This window comes from Hoplias malabaricus, chromosome Y, assembly GCF_029633855.1.
Source record: "Hoplias malabaricus isolate fHopMal1 chromosome Y, fHopMal1.hap1, whole genome shotgun sequence".
Classification (NCBI taxonomy): domain Eukaryota; kingdom Metazoa; phylum Chordata; class Actinopteri; order Characiformes; family Erythrinidae; genus Hoplias; species Hoplias malabaricus.
The window spans coordinates 75,837,959-75,865,696 of NC_089820.1; the positions used below are offsets into that span (position 1 = coordinate 75,837,959).

At 39.3% G+C, this 27,738-nt stretch overlaps 1 protein-coding gene across 1 annotated transcript; it reads right to left on the reverse strand.

Annotated features, from left to right (window-relative positions):
• Positions 1-6,352: 6,352 nt before the first annotated feature.
• Positions 6,353-27,589, reverse strand: LOC136678979 (NPC intracellular cholesterol transporter 1-like). Its single transcript, XM_066657200.1, has 25 exons — positions 27,486-27,589; positions 22,593-22,718; positions 21,855-21,961; positions 21,255-21,418; positions 20,218-20,385; positions 19,335-19,578; positions 18,778-18,863; positions 18,001-18,365; positions 17,568-17,794; positions 17,178-17,278; positions 16,952-17,054; positions 16,381-16,570; positions 16,116-16,298; positions 14,864-14,978; positions 14,372-14,499; positions 13,079-13,213; positions 12,134-12,223; positions 11,730-11,920; positions 11,078-11,193; positions 10,452-10,581; positions 9,987-10,187; positions 9,017-9,248; positions 8,595-8,708; positions 8,093-8,255; positions 6,353-7,843 (listed from the first exon to the last, which is right to left on the reverse strand). Exons 1-25 carry the CDS (start codon positions 27,570-27,572, stop codon positions 7,761-7,763), a joined length of 3,849 nt encoding a protein of 1,282 aa, XP_066513297.1. The 5' UTR covers positions 27,573-27,589; the 3' UTR covers positions 6,353-7,760.
• Positions 27,590-27,738: the final 149 nt, after the last annotated feature.

Sequence of the window (27,738 nt, forward strand, 5' to 3'; positions counted from 1 at the left end):
TGAACAAGTATGTGTGGCCTTTCCTGACTCCGGCCACAACGGTGACCCCCATTGTGGACAAATATGCATCCAGCGTCAGAGCGAGCGAGTGGCTCTCTGTCTGTGCTTCCTCTTTGAAAAGGAATGTAGGAATTTTGGCTGAGGTGGCGATTTGCCCCCTTGCCACCCTTGCTTTGGGGAACTGGATGCTTCAGCTTCCCAATACAGGGCAGTTTGTAAACATAGAATGTGTCAGAAGGTAGCCTTGCTGTCTTAGCACACTAGCTAATAGGAGAATCTTAATTTGTGTTTGTATTTAACTTAAAGGATGAATTTTCATTTGTTTTACACAAAACACACCTGCTTCCACAATCTGATGGCCATGTTATGTTTGACTATTTCACTAGTGTGACCAGACGTCCTCTTTTCCCCGGACATGTCCTCTTTTTTAGACTTATAAAGATGTCCGGGCGGAATTTCACAAACGTCCGGGATTTTGTTTTTCTAGAGCTTACATAGAACTTTGAGAAGTTTCGTTCACAAACTAGTCCCGCCCTCCCCTACTCCGATTGGTTCGCTTGAGTGAGAAGGGGGCGTGGTGAAGTAGCCTAAAATCTTTTTATCGGACGGTCTGACTGTAGAGCTACCGTTATTGGTCGATAACTCCCCCCCGAGACATGTCCTCTTTTTCACCATCTCAGATCTGGTCAACCTAATTTAACAACTTCATAATTCAGTGGAGCCAGTGATATTTCAGAAATATGAACACAGGAGAGACTAGCCAATTATCTCCTTAATTTAACCCAAGGTGCTAATCTCAGAACCCTGTTATATTCATATAATTAAACATTTTACAATGTAGGCTGTTTCTAAAATCAGCAAACCTAAGCCAAGCCCTGCGCTGTATTTGACATAATTATATATTCTGTAGTGGTAATATGTGTGTTTAACCTCTTGAAACCTAGGCCTGTTACCCAGCTAGGACTCTTAAGGTGTGCTGTTGATCTTAAAGTAATCTTAAAGGACCCACATATGGAGCCTTGTAGCTGAAAAGGTTAATAAAAAGTCACCCAAAGCACAAATCAAAATCTCAGCCTCAGATTTTCCCCGGAGGACCCCTGAGGTCTTGGTAGAAATGCTGTGTGGTGTTGTCTAAACATGTCTAATCCCTAAAAGGCAGCACTTTTACAGAAGGTTGTTATTTAGCTTGAGCTGAGATTCTGTACGAAGGTAGAATTTGGGTTTAATGTGGGTTTCCATAGTAACAGTACGTCACTATGTTGCTAAGATACCAACAGCACTGGAGACAACAGAGCAAACTCAATGCAGAAAAAAGAAAAGTTAAAGTGAATGGGGTTATAGCGTCTGTGAACTGTTTTAGCCAAAACACAAGGATCGAACACCACAGCAGAGCTCTCCCAATGTCTAAACAGCCAGTTTAAGCACACGTTCCTTTAAATGATAATGAGCCACAGCTCAACTCAGCGCAAGCACCCGAGTGAGCAGCTCTTGTTTATAACCATTTTCATTATATATATTTTGTCCTTTCTTATTTTTGTCATATTTAATGAGCACATCCAATTCTGTAATTGGAGAGACTTAGATGAGGAAGCTTGACTCTCTGCTAAGAAAGGAACAGCACAGCTTTTTTTAAACCTATGTTTTCTGACTTAATCATCCCATAAAACAGATGCAGGGTAGTCTTATTTCAGTGTGTGGGTTTATAGGAGCTCCAGATAAAATAAATAGTCACTGAAAAACAAGACCTCCCCCCAAAAAAATGTACACAGGTTTTACTGTATTCACAAAGCATTAAGGTGGTATTGTGGCATATCTAGGCCCTTAAAGGCCTTACAACATGCCTTGAAGGCAGTAGTCTGTAAAACAATGGCCTGGCCTGACTGACCTAATGTTTCCCAAATGCATCTCGTTGCCATTCAAAACACACCCCAGGAAATAGGCCTCAGTGAGAAGTGACATAACGACCAATGCTAAGCTGGTGGGCGCTGAATGAAATCATTTCCCCTGAGGTAAAGCAGCGCAGATTGAATCTGATCCCAGCGCTCCTGCACTCAAGACTGCTATCTAATGCTCGAGGCGCCGCTCTTCGTCCAGTTTCGCTGTCAGATGACCCTCTTAACCTCGGGCCGGTGACGCAATGGGCCCTAGATGCCTAACTTATTCATTGGTCCTGTGAAACTGATTGACCCTTGTATTACAGGGGCTTAATTCGTTCAGTGTGAAATGTTTACATACTACACTTTTGCGTCTTAAATTGATGACTAGACCCAAAAATCTATAGCAAACCACAAACGTTTTCACTAAATTATTTATGTTGACATACTTCTTGTCCATGACATATTTGGCGTCCAAAGATTTCTTACGTTAACTGTGAGATAGCAGTGGGCAATATGGCATGATGCATTAAACCAGAAGTGGGAACCATTCTGCAATGATTTATGGCAGTCACATAAACATGGAGCACCAGTTGATGGCTTTGGAATGGCATTCATCATTCCAAATAACACAGACACCCAGCTCGAAAACACATATCCCTCTATCCAAGACATTCATCCTCTATATGAACAATTGAATATTAGTTGCATTCATTTTAAAGAATGTCTGCAAACATTTGGCCATAAACGTTTAATACACAGCACAGCAAAAGGTGTATGAAATATTAGACACTACAGACACACACACACCTGGTTTTTCAGCCTGGCAACCTGATCACGTTTTCATGACTATTTAGGACACGGCAGGATTACTGTTGTGCACATACAGAGGAAGGACATCGATTAACTAAAGTGTGCCAGAAAACACTAACGCAGCTCCTCGGGTTAAAGGGAACTGATGCCGATGAGTTAAAATTAGATGTATACAAAGTCGTTTAGAGTGACGGAACTGGTCCACAGCAGATAAATGCAATGTTCCAGTATCAAGACGTACTTACCTGCTCATTAACACACATTAGACCAAAGTAGAGGGGAGTATAAAGGTATAGAAAAATATTTAAATACATCCAGCCCCAATTCCAATGAAGTTGGGGCACTGTGTAAAACTTAAATTTAAACAGAGTATGATGAGTTGCAAATCCTTTTCAACCTATATTAAGTTGAATGCACCACAAAGACAAAATATTCAAACAGATAAATTGTATTTGTTTTTGCGAATATTCACTCATTTTGAATTTGAGGCACGTTCCAAAAGAGTTGGGACAGGGTCAACAAAAGACTGGGAAAATTGAGGAATGTTTAAAAACACCTGTTTGGAACATTCCACAGGTGAACAGGTTAATTGGAAACAGGTGAGTGTCATGGTTGGATGTAAAGGGAGCATCCTTGAAGGGCTCCGTCGTTCACAAGCAACGATGGGGCGAGGGTCACTAGTTTGTGAACAACTACGTGAGCAAATCGTCCAACAGTTTGAGAACGTTTAACATACAATTGCAAGGAATTTAGGGATTTCATCATCTACATCATATTATCATCAAAACATTCAGAGAATCTGGAGAAATCTCTGCAAGGCCGAAAAACCAACATTACATGCCCGTGACCTTTGATCCCTCAGGCGGCACTGCATTAAAAACTGACACCATTCTGTAACGGATATTACCACATGGGCTCAAGAACAATTCAGAAAACCATTGTCAGTGAACACAGTTCTACACTCCATCTACAAATGCATGTTATAACTCTACTATGCAAAGCGAAAGCCATATATCAACAACAACCAGAAACGCCACCAGCTTCTCTGGGCCTGAGCTAATTTGAGATGGACTGACGCACAGTGGAAAAGTGCCCTGTGGTCTGACGAGTGCATGTTTCAAATTGTTTTTGGAAGTCATGGACGTCGTGTCCTTCGGGCCAAAGAGGAAAAGGACTGTTCTGGTTGTTATCAGTGCAAAGTTCAAAAGCCAGCATCTCTGATGGTATAGGGGTGTATTAGTGCCCAGAACATGGTTAACTTGCACATCTGTGAAGGCACCATTAACGCTGAAAGGTACATACAGGTTTGGGAGCAACATATGCTGCCATCCAAGCAACGTCTTTTTCATGGGTGTCCCTGCTCATTTCAGCAAGACAATGCCAAACCACATTCTGCTCGTGTTACAACAGCATGGCTTCATAGTATAAGAGTGTGGGTACTAGACTGGCCTGCCTCAGTCCAGACATGTCTCCCATTGAAAATTTGTGGCGCATTATGAAACGCAAAATATGACAACAGAGACTTGAGCAAATGAAGTTGTACATCAAGCAACAATGGGAAAGATTTCCAACTACAACACTTCAACAATTAGTGTCCTCAGTTCCCAAACACTTATTGAGTATTGTTAAAAGGAAAGGTAATGTAACACAGTGGTAAACATGCCCCTTTCCTAACTTTTTTGGAATGTGTTGCAGGCCTCAAGTTTAGTTTGAACATCAAATATCTTGTCTTTGTAGTGTATTCAATTGAATATAAGTTGAAAAGGAATTGCAAATCATCGTATTCTGTTTTTATGTTTTACACAACGTCCCAACTACATTGGAATTGGGGGTTGTAAATAAGAGAAACCTTTACCTGAGTCATAGCAGTAGGTAACTAACTTATTAAAAAGGACACAAAGTTTCAGTGATTCAATTTATGTGAGAAACAGCATCCATTTTAAGGTACTAACTTACTGAGTTTCTATAAAACAAAGTATTTCACACCCACAACAGCAGAAGAATTCTCCTTGAAGTAGCAGGAGGGGAGAAAAGGCTTAAAATCTCACCCATCTCCAGCGAGATTAAACCAAATCTGTGTGCAGAGAACATTTATGTAAGCAGCTTAAAGAGTGAATTTGACGCCTTTCACATTTCAGGTTAACCCTTAACTAACTTAAAGAAAATGGCAGCACCTGCAGGTCTCTACACGCTCACTGCACTCTGCAATTAAACATATTAATTCCAAGAGGAGGACCACATGTAAAATATTTCATTTATATTATGGAGATCTAGCATGAACAGTTAACACAACGCTAAATACTGAAAAATAGGTGAAGTGTCTGTGGTGAGAAGGTGAGACACCCTCCCACTGCTCAGAAACACACTTCCACAGATTCACACCTGACACATTTTCAGTCCCAAACTCAACACTTGGCTCACTCAGAAAATCTCACTCAGGAGACTGTGTTGCTGATGTCAATTTCAGATAGAAAAGGTGTTTACAAACATTTTCAGAAGCAAAGCATCTAATTGGACTGGCTTATAACTCACTCTGCTCCTTTAGCAACTGCTCCAGAAGGGGGTGCTATTTCTTACTTTGCATTGACTGTCCATTTTGGCCTGATGGGCCTAATATAATACAATAAAAATAACCCACTTCCACTGTAAGTAGCAGACTTTCACATTTCCTCTGTAAGCAGCTTGTTCTGAGATCCATAACCTTTTAATAGGATGTGCATTATTAGTTATTACCGAAATGGAAAGAGTAGGATTAGCTTTGTACCACAATGTCACTAAACCCGTAACCATGTTACCTTTTAATGACATTGTGATAAGTAGGAACAAAAGCTCGTTTCACGATTGAGGGCAGGGAAAGTCAAGGATGGGATTGAGGGATAAGGAGGAGAAGAGCTTACAAAACACAGCCTACTATGGCTGTGTCTTCCCTTCTGTCTGGTGAGTGAAGACCAGGGGAAATTAATATTTCATTCCATCTCCACCATGAGGGGTAGAGGGGGATAGAAACACATCAATAAAAGATGAATTGCCAGCTTGTACGACAACAGCTCGGAAAGGCCAGTCCTCTGGGGTCAGCAACTGCCACCGGGGCACATATGGACCTCCACCAGGTCAGATTGGGGATAAGATTTCCACTGCAAATCACTGAATGATAAATGAGCCTCTTGGCCTCGAAGGTCAACGAGTCGGTGCTGAACTGGCCAAATGGATCAGGAACTTTAAATTTTCTCAGCTGTAAATGTAAAATGATGTTTAAGCGTCTGCTTTGGTGGTGGGGAGGTAAATTAACGTCGTTTAACGAGATTCAAGAATGAACATGAAGGCTTTGAAGAAAAGAGGTCAATGACTGCAGAAAGCTGAATCAGGGAGATTCTCAGTGTAACATACAAGGCTCTAACGCCTCCTTGTGGTGGATCAGGACAGGACCTGAACTGATTGTCTATGACAATAATGAAATCAATCACAAAATTAAAAGCAAACAAAATTAACATTACATTAGACATTTTCCAAAAATAATAATAAAACCCTGTAAATTAGCCACAACCAGTATTAACATTCTCCATTCATGGTGTCTATTGATTTTCCCCTATATGCAGTGGCTGTTAAAGCCTGAATTGTTCACTCAAAAATGCAAAAATCCAACAGAAACAATGAATGTGGCTGAATGCAAGGTTTACAAATTAGTAGCAGTCATTTATTGAAAAACAAAAATACAAAATCATACAAATAATCAGACTCTATTCTCCACCATGGAACATGAACAATTCAGTAAATGTCTCAATATTAAAACAGATTTTTTTTCCAAAATGGAACCCTCCCACCGTTTTGTTGTGCCAGTAACAGTAATTTTCCCTCATTCCTTCATAATACCTCAAAACTCTGCTGTAACTGACACAAACACCTGTGACCAAACAGTGCACTCAGTTTTTCCAAAGTAAATTACATACGATTAATAATGGTTTTAAAAAAAAGCATGTACACGATCACAGATGGCCACAAGCTCTCCTTAAATATAAACTGTGCGAGTTGTTGCAACTCACTTTTTATCCTGCAACTATTAAAATTCTGACTGATGCTCCAGATGTGATGTAAACAGGTTTTAATCCCCCAAATGGAACCAATTTAAATTAGTCTAACCATGCAGTTACTCCCGCTACATTCCCTCTTTGCAGAATAAATGTTCACCCGTAACCCGAGTCTAGTAGCTGAGCTGGAAAAACAGGCCAAACCCCGAACTGAGGCCCAAAGATTTAAAGCATATCCATCACATCCGGCTAATTCACCAACTCTCAGCTCAGGCCCCTTTAAAGGGACTGTTAGTTCCTTCCTTTCTGTGTATTTTAGTGATGATTCCTTAATGCAACACTTGGTCTTGACATGACCAAACAGTTTAAGATTTTTTTTTTTTTTTTAAAACGCCATTAATATTTGTGAATAACACATAACCTCCCAAAATTGACATTGATCCCTGGTGAGTAAAAGGTCACTCTTCATTACAGTGAAATTAAAGAATAAATACAAAGGAGGAATGAAATTCAACAGAGTTCTTTGTGTTGTATCAACTACATTAATTAATTAAGTTAGTAGTTCTTTTGACAGAGCAATATATTAATATATCCTCTTAACACAAGTATATGGCCAAAACATTCTCACAAATAAATACAATTTAGCAGACATTTCATTGTTTTAACGCATAATTCCAGTACAAAAGTTAACTGTCCATGTTTTCTGACTGACATGGCCCATCTACCACACTGCTGTACGTAGAAAACTGTTAAGCTTATGGGTTTTGCGGGTTGACTCATTCATGCATTTTACTGTGCTTTTTGAAAAGCGAATGCAGCTTCCGTTGACCATTCTGTGGGGGGAAAAAAACATTACTTTTGTAGCTGGGACGATGACCACAGCGATATTCCCATTGATTAGTTTTCACTGCTAAGCAGGGGTCCTGAGTTAGGGTCTCTCAGTTGAGGTGCGTGCGTGTATGTGTGCGTATGTGTTAGTGTGCATGGCCGTGTGAGACCACCGTTCCCGCGAAGTCCTTTGTGGTTGGGTTTTGTTTCCTCAGACGTGTCAGTAATTAAGTAGGTGCTCACGTTCTGTTCCGGCGAATCTTTTCCTTGCAGCTATAACTTTGGCTTTATTCACCGAGGGGCCTGAGGGCGAGAGGACAGAGAGAGGTGTGTTTTAACTGTCAGAATAAAACTTGGCATTTCCAAAACCTGCTAAAAATATATAAACAAATAAATTGATACACAATCTGCTTCTGATGCTCTGTTTAAAGAATTGCTAGTCCATGTTACACACTCAGCTACTGATAGTGGTGTATGATGTCTGTTTATATATTAGCTGCATATTCACTCTGTGGTCACGCAAATAAACTAATGTAACAGCTCTAGTTGTACCTGCATAGCTAAGAAGAACAGGCAGAAAGATGAGGCCATGAGCTGCTCCCAGAAGCACAATGGCTAGATACATGCGGAAGTAGAAGACCTGGAAGATCTGGGACTTTGAGAGCGCCAAGATTAGGATCCCACCAAACTTAGTTAGTGTGATGCCACTGAAAACCTAACCACAGGAGAGAAGTTAAAAAAACATAAATGTTAGATTTGCCAGGTGTTCATAAATTCAGTGTACATGATACATACAACCCTTTCTGTTTAACATATAAACAGCAGAATTACAGGTTTCAAATAACTGAAGCAAGCTTCTTTATTATTTATTTATTTATTAATTAGTAAAAAAAGGGTCTTATTAATAACATTTCAAATATAGGGTTCTAAAATATGTTCGATACCAGATTTTTAAGCTCCAAGTGAAACTGGATTAAATTAAGTGAATCAGATAAACTTATTAGTTTTGTTTAATTTGAAATTTACAGTCAGCTCTAGGGGAGTGGTTACTTACAGAGCTGCCCATGTGCGCCAGAGCTTCCTCTGCTCTCTCCACCCGAGAGCTCTTTGTACTGATGGAGAATGCTCTCACAATGTGACTGCAGAACTCGACTGATATACCACAGCTCTAAAAATCAGAAAATACTTTTAAATACTTTGTAAAGCACTTAATTTGCCAGAACATTAAATAACATTAAATTAATATGGCTGATAAACTATAAGTATTAGACTTTTATATTACAAATTAGAAATTGTACTGTGTAAATAAAGTTTGTACACTAGAGGTTCACCCACAACTTTAATACATCCAATAGAGAAGAGTAAATTGAAGAAAATCTATGTATATTCTTTCAAGCGCAATTGCAATGTAAAATATATGCATCTTTTAGCTTTACTGATAGCTGGCAAAACTAGCCACAACAGCGCTCAACTCACCATGACCAGGTTTACAAGTGACACAGCATTAAGGCTGATACCCCACAGCCACATGACTCCAAACATGTTGATCAAGATCATGGCGATGGTCAGCGAGACCAGCAAAGCTGACCACAGCTCGAAGCCCAAGAGCACTGTGCTGACCACAAAGATAGCAGCCAGAGATACTGAGAGGTTCAGGGCTGTGTCGTAGGCGATGGTGAGATACTGCTCATAGAACACATAGAACACACTGCAAAGGCAGTGAGAAGGAGGGGAAACAAAGAAAGACAAGAGAGTGTAAGCAGAACAATAATCAGGCATGCCGATATTTAAAACAGCTTATTCACAGACAAATGTGTACATTTTATATATATCCATAGTTGTGAGTGAATGTGTGTGTTGCCCTGTGAAAGACTGGAACCCCCACCAGGGTGTATTCCTGCCTTGTGCCCAGTGATTCTGGGTAGACTCTGGACCCATCGTGACCCTGAACTGGATCAGTGATTGAATGAATGTTAAAACATTGATTATGTTGGCAAAATAAAATTTGTGTTGTACAAGTTCAGTACTTTAAATAATAATAATAAATAAATACTCAGTGGAAACGTACATGTGCTTGTTGTTTTTATAAACTTAAACTTTTCCCCACCCCAAATAGAGCAATGAAAGAGGAATGTTCTGTAACACTGCATAAAGAGGGGCGCATTTCTTAGCTTTGGGCAGCATTCAAAACACGTGCCTTGACTTGCGCAGTTTTTATGACTCCGTACAGAAACGGATCACGAGGGATGAACTAATTCTCAGGGTCTAAAAAGAGCATGAAATGTTTTGACTAGGACAAAATTGTACAAGAGAGACCATAGCTAAGGCCCAAAAATAGGCCAAAAAAAGAGGCAAACATGCTCCTTATGATCAGACCTCTGATAAACACACTCATTCTGGGCTGGAGTTTTGTTTATATGTTCATTTTCATGTTAAGTGTTATTACCTGTAAGGGAAGACATGGTAGGTTTTGTTCTCCAAGCCCATGGACACAGTGATGTTGTCGGCCAGTTCGCGAGCAATCTTCATGGCATTGATGCTGTCTGAAGAAGTCTTTAGGATTGTGTGGTAGCTCATGAAGTATGTAGCCCCCACGTTGGTGTTGTTGTCCTTAAGTACCACAGCAGTACTATATGCGGCATGACCTCTACGGAGGACAATAATATTATTAATTATCGGACTGAGAATCAGAAGTTTAAACACAGTCACACAGGTAGGTGTCACAGTCACAGCTCCAGGGGCCTGGAGGTCCATTATACACAGAGCTAATTTCAATATCTATTGATTGCATGCAACAGGCTCATCAGTATTTTGCCAGCTATCTGCAAAGTTTGTCCAACCTAGCAACGGTTTCTATGGAGAAACATGGGCAATTCTTATAAACCAAGAATCAAGCAAAATTCTTACACACCCTTTTCCACAGTGTATGTTGGGGTTGTCAGACAAGAACATGGGAAGAAACCTCATAAAGTCTGTGCCATTAGGTCTCAGTTTTCCACTGGGAGTCACTGGCCTGCAGTGCACACAGGTCGGATCCACCACTGCAAAACAAACATGAAGATTAACCTGAAATGGAGACAAAGCAGTGTGCAAAAAAAAAGACTGATTTGGGGTTTAACTAAGGTAGAGAGTTGAGGGGTTCAGTACTCTCCACTCTTGTGATCCAATTTTCTTTCTGAATCATCAACAAACTTTCAAAGCAGCTAACAGCTGTCAAAACATATCAAACAATATTTAAAAACTGTTTTCAATTATTTTGGACATCCCTGGACTTAGATATCCAACTTAACATAGTTTATAGGTAAAGTGTAGGTTTCAATATCAAACTTAAGGGCCCCCACCCAAAAAAAGGGAATAAAAAAAATTGAATAAAATCAAAATCCGATTTATTTTAGCTAAAGCATTCCTTTTAACTCAAAGGATTTAAAAACCCCAGAGAAAGGGGGACTAACTTCACAATGCCCCATATAGAGGTGGGTCAGTGACCTCTGGGAGTTGTGTGTGAAGAGCGTGTTGATTTTCTGGCTAATGTTTTACCTGAAGCATTACAGAAGGCTCCGGTATCGTTGTAGTACCGACAACAGGACGACTGAGGCTTTACCCAGTCAAAGTAGTCATCCAACCAGGAAGAGGGCGTGGTGCTGATCTTAGAACTGAAACAAACATTCAAATCCAGCAGTTATCACTTAACTGTAGTACCAATGAAAGCAGCTCCATCACCAGCACAACAGTCAGTGTACATGCGAAGACTGAAATACTTTCACATTTACAGAGTACAGTATATAGTTTTGCTGCTTTAATCTATGAATGGTATTTTTCAAAGAGAAAGGTTTCTTTCCCGAGTTTTAATATATGCAAAAAACTGTATGAAAAAAAAAAACATTTAAGTGTGTAATTTGACCAGGGGTGTTCCAAGTGGGGGGGGGGAAGAGAAAAAAAGATGGCCGCTCTATAGGGGAACTGCTCAAATGAATACATGTATTGTAATTTAGTAACTGCTTTTAAATTAAAGCCAAAATATCAGCCCTGAGTAAATGTTTTTTTGTTACTACAAAACGAAAAAAAGTTCAATTTTAGGTCTCAGAAATAAGGTTTAAAAGTACAAATTTAAAAGCAGTTTCTAAGCCACAGGCATTTCAACACCAGGGTGCATGAAGTTGCAGTTCACTTCTGTCTGAGGGTCACTCACTAGTTGCTCATGAGGGAGGCTGTGTAGATTTGCTGGACCAGAGAGTTGTTGTTGCAGCCCACCCCTCCACACAGCTGGTTCTGTCCAGATGAAGTACGGTAATCATGTCCATCCTGCACCACAAAGTAGACCGGAGGCCCAGTGTGCAGGTACTCAGTCAGATTCCCAAAGTACTCCAAAACATAGGAGTCCTGAAAGAACCCGAACACAGAGCCTTAAATATGAGGACACACAAATGGTTTCCTAAATAATATTTTCTACATATTCTAATGCATCAATAATAAGAACATTCTTTGAAAATATAATTCTTTCAACTCCTATAACTGATATTTAAGAAAAAAATCTGGATTTGAATATGAACAACTGATACAATCTTAATAAACATGGTGAAAATATGGGCTTACGTCAGGCATGGAGAGTCTTTGGTCCAGTCCAATTTCTATTTTGTCAGTGACTGCAATGCTGAAAGACATCATCCCAACAAACACAGCAACCTTGGGGGAGGAAGAAAAAAAATAATAATGATAATAAATTATTTTTTTAATATGAAAGGCGATGCATTAAAGCTATCAATTTTCCCCTCATCAAGAGCTGTCCAATAATGTGCAAAACATAGCCAAATTATCAGGAATTACAATTTCTCATTTGGGGACAGCACGGTGGCGCAGCAGGTAGGTGTCACAGTCACAGCTCCAGGGACCTGGAAGTTGCGGGCTCGATTCCCGCTCCAGGTGACTGTCTGAGGAGTTGGTGTGTTCTCTCTGTGTCTGTGTGGGTTTCCTCCGGGTGCTCCGGTTTCCTCCCACAGTCCAAAAACACGTTGGTGTCCGTAGGTGTGAGTGAATGTGTGTGTGTCTGTGTTGCCCTGTGAAGGACTGGCGCCCCCTCCAGGGTGTATTCCTGCCTTGTGCCCAATAATTCCAGGTAGGCTCTGGACCCACCGCGACCCTGAACTGGATAAGGGTTACAGATAATGAATGAATTTCTCATTTGAGGAAATGTTCCTGTAAATGTTCAGGGATGTTCATCTGAAATATTTTGATACATCTTTATACAATGGACAATTATGGACATAAAAAGGCATACAGATCCTGATACTGAAAAGTTAACCCTCTACTTTTTAAATGCACATCTTGATGTCAAGCATTCCACATTGCCTCTGATGAACCAGCCTGTATTCCTATGACTGATTTGATTTTTTTGCCTTTGTTGATGATTACTTTTATAACTTTAAAACACAACTAATATGTATCAGGGGTATTAAATATGTCGTTTACACTGTGATACAGGAAATTAAAATATTAATACTGAACTCAAAGCCTTGCTGTTACACGCTACATGAGACTTACCACAAGGGGGCGTACCCATTCCTTCAGAAGGGACGGCGCATAGACTTTCTTGAAGAAACGGAAGAGAACACCTTCAGTCTTTTGTTCCTGGCCCTCGGACAATTTAACACAGCACAGAATGTCCAGGCGGTTTCTCTGAATGGCAGAGGAGAGGGGAAGACGTTTCAGGTTACTCTCAATCACGGTACATTAGGTCCAGGTGTGAATTCCGTGCAACAATTATCTGACACAATTCAAATTCCCCAAAGACATCTTGATAAAAGAACAGTGTAAAATGTTTAAAGGCTAAGCACCAGCTCTATGAAAGTGTCAAACAAATAAAAACAATGGAATTTGAGTTTATTGATAGTCAGAAAACATGTTATTTCTTACTAATTCAAGGAATAAATTTTAAAAGACCGTTGGAGCCTCTGTAACATGGAGGTAAACAGGGTGAGGACACTCACTTCGCCTGTTTTAGTTGGTGTTAGTTAACGTTAGCTTGACTCGCTAAACTCGGTGTCTCAGATTATACTCGGCTACGTAGCTGCATTACGGAGGTTTATAGTGTCGGAGGAATTCGAGTTCGACTTCGATCACATTTACAAGAATAACGGTACCTCTACATTTGAGTTTATTGCTAGGCTATTGTCATGAATAATGTTGGTTATTTAGCTAGATACTGTCATAACAGTCAGTCATAACGGTGTTTTACCGCGGCGTTGTTCAGCTGTTGTCCACCAGTGACGTCACGGTTGCGTTCAAGAATTTCCGTAGCGAGCTCGGGTTTTTCCGTCAATTTAAAAAAATTGTCCGTTTTAAAGCAAATTAAGCTGCTATTTTCATTTTAATTCATACTTATATATGTCAGTAACTAAAATAATGTGAAATATTCATGGAGGTCCATTAAGTGGTGCTTAGGCTTTAACAGCATTCTTCTATGAAAAGCTTTTTAAAGCTGAGTAATTATTAAATATCTATACAAAATGGACACTATGAAAAACGTTTGTCTCACCTCATTTAACAATAGATTGGGAATCATTTTACTAGCGTGCCACAGGAATCAGAAAATATAGTGTTGTTTTTATAGCGCACAAAATAGTAATATTTATAGTTATGTAGCCAACACTCAAGCTTCAGTCCTGAAGGCTTACACACACATCCAAATAAAGATGTAATGACAACTACATAAATGAGGCCAATTTTTTTTTTTATGATGTCCGCACAAGAAAACATTTAGGTGATTGGTTTATAAAAAAAAAAAAAAAAAAAAAAGTATATATCTCAGCATTTCCTTGCTGTCTTGACCCTCACCTCCTGCCTCTTAATGTCGAGACCAAGCAGAGAGACAAAACAGCTGATCTGCAACAAGAAATCAATGAAGACGGCCAAGGCAGCAAAGCATGAGAATGTCTTCACAGCTGGCATGTTAGACAGAGAACCTGCGGGGAGAAAATAAATAAATAGAGACATAGTCAGGTAGGAATCCAAAACAAGTAAATATTTGATGCTGAGGGACACCTGCAGATGCTCTGTTTTATGTTTCTGCAGTTAAAGAGAATACAGTTGCTGAAGATTCCTTGTTTCTTTTGACACAGCATTAGCACAATTTAATTTAAACCGAACTTTATGAAACTAGTGGCGATCAATTTTACAGAACTGTCTGGTCTCTGGAGGAACAAAGAACACTACAGAGGCCACAGGTTTCAGACAATTTTTTTCTGAGATATATTCTGCAAACCTAAAATGCCATTAATCCACTGATGGTTTATGTCTTTTTGTTCAGCTTAGAAATACATCTCTCACCCAAAAAGAAGGCCACAGTCTCAGAGATGGAAGAGAGGAACATGCTGGGAGCCACATCTCCAAGGATACGGCCTATTTGTTGGTGCAGCTCCTCATGTTGCATTCGTACATCTCTCTGTTTGCAGAAAGAGGAATAGAAATCACAGGTTACACGAGAGCGGTTTCCTTTATGCTGTCGTCATTACAGCCCGCAAGATTACGCTTATAAATGACCTGATTCATATTGACGCAAGTGAACAAATGAGAAGTTGCATTATTTCATTAACCCTGATTTATCCAATCAAAACACAGATGCAAACAATTCCACTGCTTGGTTTTTGTATGCATACTAGTGGTCAAGGGTATGTAAACAAATTATCTATACAGTTGTTGTAAACTTAGTCTTCTGGTGGTTTCAATATGAAGAGACGAGACCAGTCTGGATTTTACGCTGTTTTATGGCGCACTCCAAAAAGCAGCATTTTATCCAGACTAGTCTCCTCTCTTCATATTGAAACCGCCAGAAGACAAGTTTACAACAGCGGATTTAGGTGGTTTCTGATGGCTCTTCATGATGGTTTTCTTGGTGAGCAGTCTAAACCATCATGGACCAACCAGGAGCCATCAGAAACCAAGCAGGAACACCACAGTACTTTAAATTTCTGTTTGACAACTGCCACAGACTCACATTAACGAAAAAGCCATAGCATTATCTTATGCACTAGCTGTCATTTGCCCCAGGAAATACTTATAAAAACATTGTTTTCTTGTCTTTGATACTTAGTAGCTCCCAGCTGATAATAGCCACTGCCCAAGCTCAAATTATACAAACATTACTCATTACATATTAAAGCCCTTTAAAAGGTGTTAAAATTAGCTTTGACTTTTGTATATTTTTTATTGCCCATGTCTTTTATTTATCTAATAAATCAAAGTATATAAACACATGAAAAAATAAAATTATTAGCTTAAAATACTTGTGACATTTTTAACTGACACCGTCTACTCCAAAAAGTGAAGAGAAACTAGAAGGATGTGACTAACAACTACCCTTCTAATACCCATAAAGGCAGGCAAATCTTAAAAAAAAAAAAAAAAACCCACCCCACAGACTGCAGCATGCAATCTTTGGCCTTAAAATTGCAAAATGGCTATTATTTACAACACTGGGAACTTCGAGGAGAACTGTTATATTATTATTCTGGTTAAACAGCTACAGAGTCACTACATAGACCAGGTCACTTAAACATTTTTAAAAATACAAGCCACCAACTTGAAAGGTCTGCACAATGATGAAGATGTTGTCCACGCCTACGGCCAGCACGAGGAAGGGGATGACCTCGATGACGATGAGGGTGAGGGGAACACCAGCATAGCTGAAGATCCCTAAAGAGCTGGTCACTGAACTCAGAACAATCAGGATGCCTGCTATGCCCAGACTTATTTTGGAATCCACCTGGACACCACAAAAAAACCAACTTATTATTTTGGCACTGCTAACAAAGTGAGTAATATTATATTTTTAAATATAGGCGCACCAGTAGTCTGCGGAAACTGTGGATGTGGCCCAGTGCCAGAGAGACGTAGACAAACATGATGACATAGCTAATGATGATGGTGGCAATGTCACTGTTGCTTTCACGATCAATCTCATCCTCGATGCTCCGTTCTGAGTTGAAGGAGATGGTAAGGTTAGGGTTGCTATAGTTCTTCATAAAGCTGATGAACCTGAGAACAGAGGATGAAGAGGGTAGAACAGAATCACAGCCATGAATGAAATTTTATGTCTGTGTTCTTACCACAGACCAAAGAGTTGTTAAGATTTAAATGGTCTGCTTTAATAATATATTATTTATAACTGAGAATAGTCTTAAATCTATAGAATTTAGAGCAAATCTCAGAAAGCAAGCAAAGAGAGGCTGTGTTACAGTTTTAATCTCTTTTATGGAACATGCACCGACACCCCTTAACCATGGAAAGTGGGAGGGTAGACACTGCCTTGCTTTGTAAGATATTACCTGAATTCAAGGGATATTAATGCACCCCTTGCATATATCTGGAATTTAACCAGTAACATTATGATAAAAGCCTGTATTTTAAAGTACTCACTCTTTCTCCCAAGCAAGGGCTTTACCCAACTTGTCAGTGTCATTGAGGTAGTTGTTGACAGGGAAGGTGATCACAAGGGCAGTGGCGTTTTGGTAGGCTTCGCCTAAAGTTAACAGATTGGTTAAGTGAACAGAAAATTAAAACATTTAAAAAAGACAGTTTAGTTCAGTTCAATCCCTTCAGGCAATCTCCCAAAGTGAATAAAAGATCAGCAACCTTAACTGACCTTCATAGCCTCCAAGGACCAGCCAGGGGAAAACTGGACCTCCAAAAGTCCCCATACAAGGGTCATGGAATATATTCATATCATCAAGGGCTACAGGGAAACTAGACCAAACAAAGAAATACAGCAGAATGAGAATGGTAATGAATAGAGAGAGAGAGGAAAGGGAAAAAAAAAGAAAACAAAAAGCAAACACATGATGCTTTGTTTTACTTCTACATTTGTCGTAACAAGACATGAAACCGTTCTTTTGTCTGTCACACAAAAGATATAAGGTCATGTTTATAAAGAGGAAAAAAAAAGGTATCTGAAACCGTAACAGTAGTCTATTATGAGACTGACATTACCAATAGGCCTATAGCAATATCACAGAAGAAAACTGAGAATATTTACCTTACACAGTACAAGAAGTGAGTGTGGTAATCAGCATATACCATGAAGTCATCTGCTAAAGAATGATTCAATACTTCATGGCTGTTCTGGAAGTAATTGAGCATGCTCAAAATGGTGCAGTTGTTGTTATAAGGAGCCAGAGGAGATGAACAGATGTCCTTCAATGTCACCTTCTGCCCTTTATAGTCTGCCTCTAGGTTCTCAATATCAGTTTGAAGATCCAGAATCTTAGATGGAGAAGTTCAGATATTAATGCTGGGGTAAAAGTTTCTCTATCCTCTCATACTGTAAAGTTTTAGAAGAATATGGTGTCTTTTTTTTTAACTTAACATTAAATATGTACTATTTTCCTATCCTTTGTAAATAATCCAATGTAAATAAGCATAAACCTGTAAAACCATGCAGAATAATGTTAGTAATGTAGATTCCTCACCTGATGAAGTAAAGAAATGTTGAATATTGGTGCAAATAACATTTCTGATGTAGCGGTCACCAACTTAAACCTGTCTGTCCAGGGTGTGGTGATTATGAGCTGCTCCGTGCGAAAGAATGGGCCAAAATTCTGGTCAAAATAGTCCTTCTCCTGCCGAGCCTGGCTGCCGGGGGCTGACCACAGGTCTACAGGGTCTGTGGTGACCTTCATGTAGATGAGACCAGAGGAGCAGGCGACCACCAACAACACGCTGGACAGAATCACCAGCACAGGCTGCCGCACGCAGAATGAACCCCACTTGCTGAACAGGAGACGGAGGGCATTCTCAAAACGCTCTCCCAGGGACTCACAACAGGTCGCCTGACCTGTAATTAAATGTTGATATTCCTAAATAAAGACATTGAAACTGTTTCAACTGCAATTATTCTTAGTGTTTCCTTTCTTGAAAACATCTACATTAGTTTCTTCCATTTTAAACATTTTGGGAAAAGTGTATAATTAAATAAAAGCATATTCTTGCAGTTCTGAACACACCACTTCCTACTACCTTGCTTTGTTTTCATTCACAGTTTCACATCCAACTCGTGATGCTTGATTAGCACATTGGCGTATCACACTGAACTGTGTAACTACAGCAGCAAAAAAATTCATAGAAATAAGGAAATAAATAAAAATAAATACAGAAACATGAAAAGGAAGATCCCTTTAGAGAACTAGGGACAGTTTAACTTTCCCTCTCCGGTCATGTTTATGCACAGGGAATGAGAACTAATTTACCAGACATTTCTACAGAATCGTCATTCAGTGACAGGGGCTGGTTGCTGTCTTGAATGGGTCCATATTCTGAGGTGATGGCCCGCTTTCTGAAAGAAAGGGGTGAAGAGTGGGTAGAAGAAAAAAAAATCATAATAAAACCATTTTTACACTGATTTACTGATATTGTAGAAACATAATGCAATTATAACCCTTTAAAGAGCAATGAACTTTTAACAAAAACTTAGTCGTTAAGGTTCCAAATACAAATTTGATCTACAATGATGAAACTTTAGGGGTACATATGAATCCTGGACAGATACTCGTAGAAAGGGATAACCACAATCAACTGAAATCCTATGACTTTTGAAAAATGCTGGGGGAAACCAGATGAATGCTCAGATTCTATGGTTTAATCAGTACCCTACTTTAAAAACACCAACAGGATTAAGTGAAATACTGTTATTAGTTTAGTGGTTATTACACTCAAGAAAAGTGACAAATCTCATTATGCCCAACTGTGTTTTATAGAAATTCTTCAACTATCCTGAAGTGGTGTGATCATAAATCATAGTTCTTACTTATAGCACCATGCTCCAAGCAGAGCTGTGATGAAGATGAAGAGAAAGCCCATGTAGGAGATCCACATTATAACACTCATGGCGTCCAGGCCCATGATGATCCAGGGAGGCGGAATAGGAGGAGGAACAGGTTTAGGACCACAGGCTTCACTGCAGTCCTGGCACGAGCAAGGACCTGAGCCATCATCCAAAGACTCTGTGCAACCAAATGTCTGATTATTCATTGGGATCATGCCTGGAGTGCCTGGAAAAACACATCAGAAAAGAAAAACAAGTAGTTAAGACGATTTCTCCATATTCCATCAATTTCTTTGCATTACATGTTTTTTTCCAATATCATTTGTCATAATGCATTTTCCACAAGAAATTTCCCACTTTTCTTTATCTCTTAGATCACTGTGCCTTTAAGACTGATAAATGCAAAGATAGTAGGCTGAAACTCTCGTCATAATTTCAGTGGCAGAATAAGTCGTGTATATATGTAAAGATAAATAAGTTGATATTTGGAATGTCACAAAAACAAATGAATTCAAAACGTGCTGTTTTTGCAGCTTTGTTTCCCACATATTAGCTACTTGAACAGTACGTGTAGTACATTGAGTAATACTTCATTTTTCCATTTCAATTTCCTATTAATATGTACACCCCTGCCTCCCTTGTTCTCCCTAAACTAAAAAGTGACTCAAAGCTGGGTTAGTCCTAACCACAGAGTCAGTTTGAGAAAACGTTTGAAATGCAGACACCTGAAACTCACAAGCTGGCATTCCAGAACAGTACCATGCTGAGTTCTTGTTCACACCACTACTTTTATCATGTCACCATAGTCAAGCATTAAGATGTGTCTGATAAGTTAGATGAAAAACAGGGCGTACAAAACGTGTACCTGAAAATACAGGGTCAATGGAAAAGGGGATCTGGCCGTTTTCAATGTTAAACATGTATTCAATCCAGCCATTGGGGGAGCATTGACTGACTTCTTTCCCACACAGTATATCAAGTGCCTTCTGACTGCTGGAGGGAGCCTGCACATCTTTGCAGGAATTGAACATAGCTGTAGAAAAACAAAAATACCAACAAACAGCAAATAAATAAGCAACTGTTGTTTACATATGAAGCACCAGGGCACATGTACAATGTTATTTGATACAACCAACTTGCAAACATTGTGCATATACAGTGGAACCTCTACTTACGAACGCCTATACTAACGAACTTTCCAAGATACGAACCAGGCATTTGAATATTTTTTGCCTCCACCAGCGAAGCTTTTAAGATTAGCAAATTGTAGCTTTAGCAATTTAGCATTGGTGTAAATAGCAGACATCGAAATTCGTGCTAAGTTAAGCCGTATCTACGCTTCGTCTCCCCACATTCACCGCCTACTCTCTGTTATTCCACCCCCTCCCCGCCCCCCACCTCCCGTCATACAGCCAGTGCCTGTGTTACTGCTCCAGCCAGTTGTCACGTCTTCAAGGTAGCGATGTGTAACCACTTAAAACTTTATTTCTTTTTTTATTACTGTTACCACTGTATTTCTTTTTTATTTTTAGTAACGCTACATGTATTTTTTTTTACTAATTTGAGAGTGTTGCAAACATATATCAGTGCAAAAAGAGAGACTTTCGGGGTGGGGGCTGGAACGCATTAATTGCTTTTCCATTATTTTAAATGAGGAAAATTGACTCGAGAAGCGAACTTTTCTACTTATGAAACGGTTCACGGAACGGATCAAGTTCGTAGGTAGAGGTTCCACTGTTGTGTAATTTTAACTCATGAACTGAGTGTTTCTTTATCATTTATCACTAATTTGACCAATTCTACTGTAAATGAGGAAAAAGTATTTATTTGCACAAGAACCAAGTCAGTTTATTTTAGCTTTTCCCAGTGAAGCTTTTCCTACTCCATTTGCTGGTCACTTACAGTTGGCAAATGTCTGGTTGATGTAGTAAGTCAGCCTATGCACATTGCTGCTGTTATGGCCGGGATAAGGGGTGATTTCTGTGACGTTGAGGAACAAGCTCTGATGAGGGCTGCAGGTGAGCTCGCAGAACAGTGTAATAAAGTTGAAGAAACATGCTGGGCACCTGAATTGGATCAACAAAGACCTTTAGCAAAAGGCTAATATAGCTATTTCTAAAAAAACTGACAGCTCAGTTAAAAATGATATGGGTCCAAGCTTGGACACATGACTTTAGTGAATGGCTATAGGTTTACGGTTTGACAAGGGACAACAGGACAAAAATTCAAATCTAAACAACACTATCTGCAATATCATTGTCTGATACCAGCACAAGTTGTGCTCTGATCAGCTTCCTAGGAAAGCATTTCTGAAGTGCTTCAATTAAGGTTTGGAAAAAGGCCATGTCATTCAAATCTGTCTAACCCTCAACATTCTTACAAAAAAAAAAATAATCATCATCATCACTGTGTGAGTGACTGCTATATCAGGATGTTTGTTACAGTTTTGATTCTCCTTCTTGATATCTCTAACATAAAGAGTAGACAAAGAGGTGGCCATACCTAGACAGATACTGCAGAGGAATCTGGATGCTGTGTTTTAATGTTTTTAGTTGCTGGGTGTCACAGCAGACACTCTGGCTACCATAAACCAAACCTGGACAGAGCTCCTGAACACACGCACAAAACCCATCAACATCAGTTACAAAATAAAACAGAATTAAACTATTGAGACATTGATTTGTTGGAATGCATTTTTTAAATTCTCACAAGATCAACAAATAGGGCTAGTATTCATGTATGAAATAATATGATCCCTTCGTAGGATTCGTTTTTAATATATGAGTAGGATGCAACATGTCTTGTTCTTTAAATGTAATATCAATGCATAACAGTCTCCAGAAGCCACTCTGGAGTTGTTGTGGTTTTAAGTTTGGGGTCAATGTCTTGCTGAAACATCAAGTGTTTCTTTACTAGTGAGAATACATTGTGCTGTCCCTGTACAACTCTACCTGTAGAAACCTGGTATAACTGTGTGGGCAATGACTTGTCAGTAATTTCCAATTAATCAGTGTGCGTCCATTTACAACACTGAACATAAAGGCTATCATTTACTGAGTTATCTTTGGGCATCGAGTGAGTGTGTAATGACACAGTGCTGATTAATTATTAACACCACTGGGAATCTACCTCTCACTTCTTTCAGGAAATCAGAAATTGTCTGACCAAGTTAAAGTGTAATAGTGTCAAAGGAATGCACTGATATATATATATATATATATATAAAAATGACAAACTTACATTTAAGAGTTCCTGTCCCTCCTCAGCTAAAGGTTTGGGAGGGCCTGTGTAGTAACAGTTATAAGGCCTATCTGGTATCTTGGAATTGCCACACTCTCCATACCAGATACAATGCTGTGCCTGGGCCTGGGGAGGTAACAAAATTATGATAAGTTACAGTCATTTAAATCTATTAATACTTTATGGCTATTGGCATGTCTTAAATTAAACATTTTTTATTCACATTTTATACAAACATAGAATTAGAATCACTTTATTGGCCACACAGAGAGCAGCCCTAGCCATGGCGGCTGGGGAGCGGCTGGACATCCGTTCTCTGGCTCCATTTAGTATCTTTGACATGAGCAATGACAAGAAGTTATTGTTCCAAGTTCTCGGGAGGTTTCAATACAATAAAATTCCCTCATTCGAAAACCTACTGCCATTTCAGCACCAAATGATCCAACTACTGTGACTGTAGAAGACGTTTGACTGAAGTTTAAAACAGAAGTGACTACAAATACTGGGCAGTGTTTACATATTCTAGAGAGCACAACATTTCTACAAAAGGCATTTGTCTTTTGTGTGTACAGCTGCATGACATGAGATTAACATCAGTGGTAAAAATATCCTACATAACTTCCTTAAAAGACGGCAAGAGTTTTCATTTCCTCATTTACATTTTAATATAAACAACAAATGAAATTACATTAATACAGCTTTGGTTACTTTAGAGTTCTCCTTTTCTGTCACTTGAGTGTGTTGTAAATAGTTCAAAGTTTAAGAAGGATTATTCACCTTCTACAGCATGTGTTTTCCAGTTCACGTCCAAAGAATACCATATCATTTTAACTGGTACTTTAACTTTTATAAATATATGTATACACAGCTGCAACATGTTGGAAGGGGAGTGTGTTTCTAAAAAAATTAAAAATAAATAATAATAAAATAATTGTTATTATGTCGCTAATAGTGTCACACAGCTCCTCCAGGGGCCTGGAGGTTGTGGATTTGATTCCCGCTCCGGGTGACTCCTCACACTCCTGTGAGGAGTTGGTGTGTTCTCCCTGTGTCTGCGTGGGTTTCCTCCGGGTGCTCCGGTTTCCTCCCACAGTCCAAAAACACACATTGGTAGGTGGATTGGTGACTCAAAAGTGTCCGTAGGTGTGAGTGAATGTGTGTGTGTCTGTGTTGCCCTGTGAAGGACTGGCGCCCCCTCCAGGGTGTATTCCTGCCAATCATTCCAGGTAGGCTCTGGACCCACCATGACCCTGAACTGGATAAGGGTTTCAGATAATGAATGAATGAATCTTTCAAAATGCAATACTCCCTTAGGATGCTCACAGTTGTACTTTGTGTTTTAAGGAATAATTCACATTAAAACAAGTTTAAACTGATTCCTACTGACGCCATATACAGGAGATTGGTCAATACATGATACCCGGAATCATTGGGTGCAAGGCAGGAACACACCCTGGAGGGGGGCGCCTATGGACATTTGAGTCGCCAATCCACCTACCAATGTGTGTTTTTGGACCGTGGGGGAAAGAGAGAGGGGAGAGAAAAAAAAACTAAAAAAATAAAACAGCATCTGGAGGAAACCCATGCAAACACTGGGAGAACTCCAACTCCTCACAGTCACTCGGAGCCTACATCCCAAGATTTTTTTCTTTCCCGGTATTAGCACTGGGCTTGTTCAGGCAGCATCTGACCTCTAGGGTATTTTAGACTTTAACCCATTTGCACTAGGTAGAATACAAACTGACTGAACACAAACATTTATAGTCTGTATAAGAGTCTGCTAAATGTTGTAAACTTAAAAACAATACACGATGAACATCCCTGACACGTTGTCTAGAAGAACACATAAGTACATTGTTCCATCTTTCAGCGATAAATGTGTGCAATGCACTAGTTACCAATGCCATTGGCCTAATATACCACCCAGTAGAGTGAAAGCCCCTCTGGTTGTTGAACTTTATGCCAGAAACAGTGTGGATAGGCTTTTTACTTCTTTGGCCCAGAGAACCTTACCACCAACTAATTCCATAAACAAAACTTACAAGGAACATAAAAGCCACACTGTGCACTTCATGGTGAGCGTTCATGGGATTTTACTTACATTACCAAACCACTGAGGCCTGTCCATGTGATTCCCATTTTGAAAGGGAAACTGATGATTCAGACTCGGCATGTGACGAGCAAATCCGGTGCTCAAAAGGGGAACGACACTTCTGCAGCAGTAGGGCAAATGAGGGTGCATTGAATCAAATGTTTTCCCTTATTAGATCAGGCATTTGCATTGGAATTGGAGTAGGCTGCACTCCATGGCCCTTTCATCAGTCTCATGACTTGAAGTTCCAAAACAAACTCTGTGCCACTATGGTTCTACAGCGTGTACCAGCTTTAGAAAGGAAGAGTCAGCATTTCCTATTGGGTGTCCGTTATCTACACACAGTCCGGACAAGCTAGGAGTGTAAATCTAGGCTCAGCCAAGTCCAGTTCTTTAGAAATTTTAAATTAAAAACTTGATGCCAATTCTATTTAACTCAGTTCAGTTATTTTGGCTTTTACTGAACAGGACGGCTCATGATACATGCTGCTGGGTCATGAGATGAGAAGATGTGACGCTTCCGAAGCCCATCTGAGCTGACTCAACGTTACCAGACGCTGGAACTTTGCTAAGCTTTGCATGATCTAAGCCTGAGCGTGTGATCGAGAGCTGAGACATAACATCTGAAAAAAGAAAAAAAAAAAAAAAAAAAAAAAAAAAAAAAAAAAAAAAAAAAAAAAACTGTGAACACAGCTCTGCTGAATCAGCTTCCCCCTCATTTCATGCTGCAGCAAGAGAAAAGCCTTGTTTACAAATCTGGATGGACAAAGTGTCCAGTTAATTTTGTTTTATTTATAACAAAGGACAAATTACTAGCAACTGAATATTTATTAAATTATTAAAGACAGCTGGGGGTTTCTAATTCTAAAAAGGAACAAGTGAAAAACATCAGAAAGTGAGAATTAATGTTTTATTCCAAATCCATAAAATCTGCCTGTGTGTCTTTAACAGACAAGAAAAGGAGTAGTAAAACAGAAACTACACTTCTGACATGTCTTGCAAGACAACAAGGGTCTCAGCAAACATCAGTAACCCAAACCACATCAGGGCTTGCACAATATTGCACATTTGGTGGACATGAAGTCCAGACAAGTTAATGCCATGTGCGTGGTGTGGTTGTGTCTGAGTGTCTGATTAATTGAAAAGAACTACAGGCAGTTCTCTGTATGTCTTAATTAGAATTAGAGCCAGTCGCAAACTAAAACTCAAGGCAACTGTAAAAGTGCAGCTCTTGGTCTTAGGAATTTTCACTCATCAATATGGCGATTACAAAATAGCCTAAAAACAAATGACCTTTCAGCACAATTAATTTGCAAACACAGCCCATGAGGTGAGCTCTCAAATCAATAACATTTGAACAAGCTCACTGGTCAGCAGACTGTGTACAGAGTCCAAACCGCTAACTCTGCTTCTGAACTCTAAACTATTTCATGCAATATAAAATGATCAGCACATCCTCCTTATCAGCTGATGTGCAGTGGATCCATTCGTCCCATAATTCAACGTTACTTTCTGCTGAAAACAATTAAACACTGAGTAAGACACTAGTGAGTGAAGCGGTCATCACCAGGAGGGGTGGTGTGTAAACACTGCCAATGATAACTCAACATTTACAGCTGAACAATGATTCATTTTGATTCCTTGAGTGTAAAAATAACAAAACAATCCGACATCCATTCCCAAGTGTTTACTCTGTTCAGGTAAAGTCTGGACTAAATGGCAAAGTCTTAGTAAGACAAAAAGTCATAATTTCCAGTGTGAATAATGGGTTTTCAGGCTAAGGATTCAGCACAGGTAGATAAGTTGATCCTAAAAAGACAAGTGACCTAACCGCCTCAGGACGAGGTGAAAAGTAGAAAAACTGCTCCACCCAGATCTGCTACCAATTTGAGTCATGAAGGGCTTGTCCATAAGAGCAGAGGAAATTCGTAATAACCCACACTACAAACCTCAATACATTAGTAGTAATATGGATTAGGTCAATGCTATAAAAAGCTCTTTATTGCAGAAACCTTTAAACGCTCTTGTTTGTGGGTCAATAAGTAGTTAATAGCCTAATAACGTTATTAAAGCTTATGTGTGCCTTATTAAAGCTTGTTACAAAACTAACATCAATAAACAAAACAAAACAACAAAAAAGATGCAGGCATTGTATTTTCAGACGATATTAAAGCCATAACCATGGCAATAAAATTATTTAGTTCAAGTTCACCCGTTTGTTTTTGGGAATTCTCAATTCCACCTTAAAATGGTGAATCTAACATTAGGCCCTATTCGGCGCCAGAATGTTACTGATGCAGCATTTAAGGTGGACCTGAAAATTCGAAGAACATGTTGGCGAATAAAGATGCTCGTTGCTTTTTATTTAAAGTAACGTGTCAGATTATATTTGGCAATATATTTATACACGTAAAAGTCTTGATTTATGTCTTTATACTAGCATTTATCAAGCTACCTTGGTGTTAACCTTACTAATGGGATTAATTCCACTAACGTCAACATTATCTACTTTCGGCACTTTAAGCTAACATAAGCGCACATTTTGGGGACTCCACTAAGCACAAACCACTTTAAATACCTAAAACGAGATCCTGGGATGCAGACAAAACTGTAGCAACATATATAAACAGATATAAACTCTATATAAACAGCCTTAATATTTCAGTAGCTATCTCCATAACGCATCGATGTTGCTTTGGCCGGCAAGACAAGTGCCAAACAAGTTGCCTAACTTGTTTTTGTCAAAACCTAAATAGTCAAAGGTTGTTTTAAAATGTCGGGTTAACAATGACAGCACTTACCCGTCGCGTCTGTGAAAAGAAAATAATAAAAACAATTGGAAGAGCCAACAAGCCGAAGCTGAGGCTCTTTCTCCTGGAAAGAGGCATATTTGCGTGAGAGACAGTGAGAGAAACTCGAGATGTACCACTCGGTCTTATTTCGAATTAAGAACATCCAGATAAGGGCTGTAGTCCAAATCCATCAAGAGCTTCTACATAGTGTGATTTATAAATCATAAATCTGCCTTCATATTTTCTCTGAATGTCACACAGC

Excerpts from the sequence above, each read along its gene's own strand:
- LOC136678979 (XM_066657200.1), bottom strand. The coding sequence starts at position 27,572 with ATGCCTCTTTCCAGGAGAAAGAGCCTCAGCTTCGGCTTGTTGGCTCTT. Across the intron at positions 18,864-19,334 it reads CTTGGAGCATGGTGCTATAA|AAAGCGGGCCATCACCTCAG; the intron begins GTAAGAACTATG and ends CCTTTCTTTCAG. Across the intron at positions 11,921-12,133 it reads AAAGACTCTCCATGCCTGAC|GACTCCTATGTTTTGGAGTA; the intron begins GTAAGCCCATAT and ends GGGTTCTTTCAG.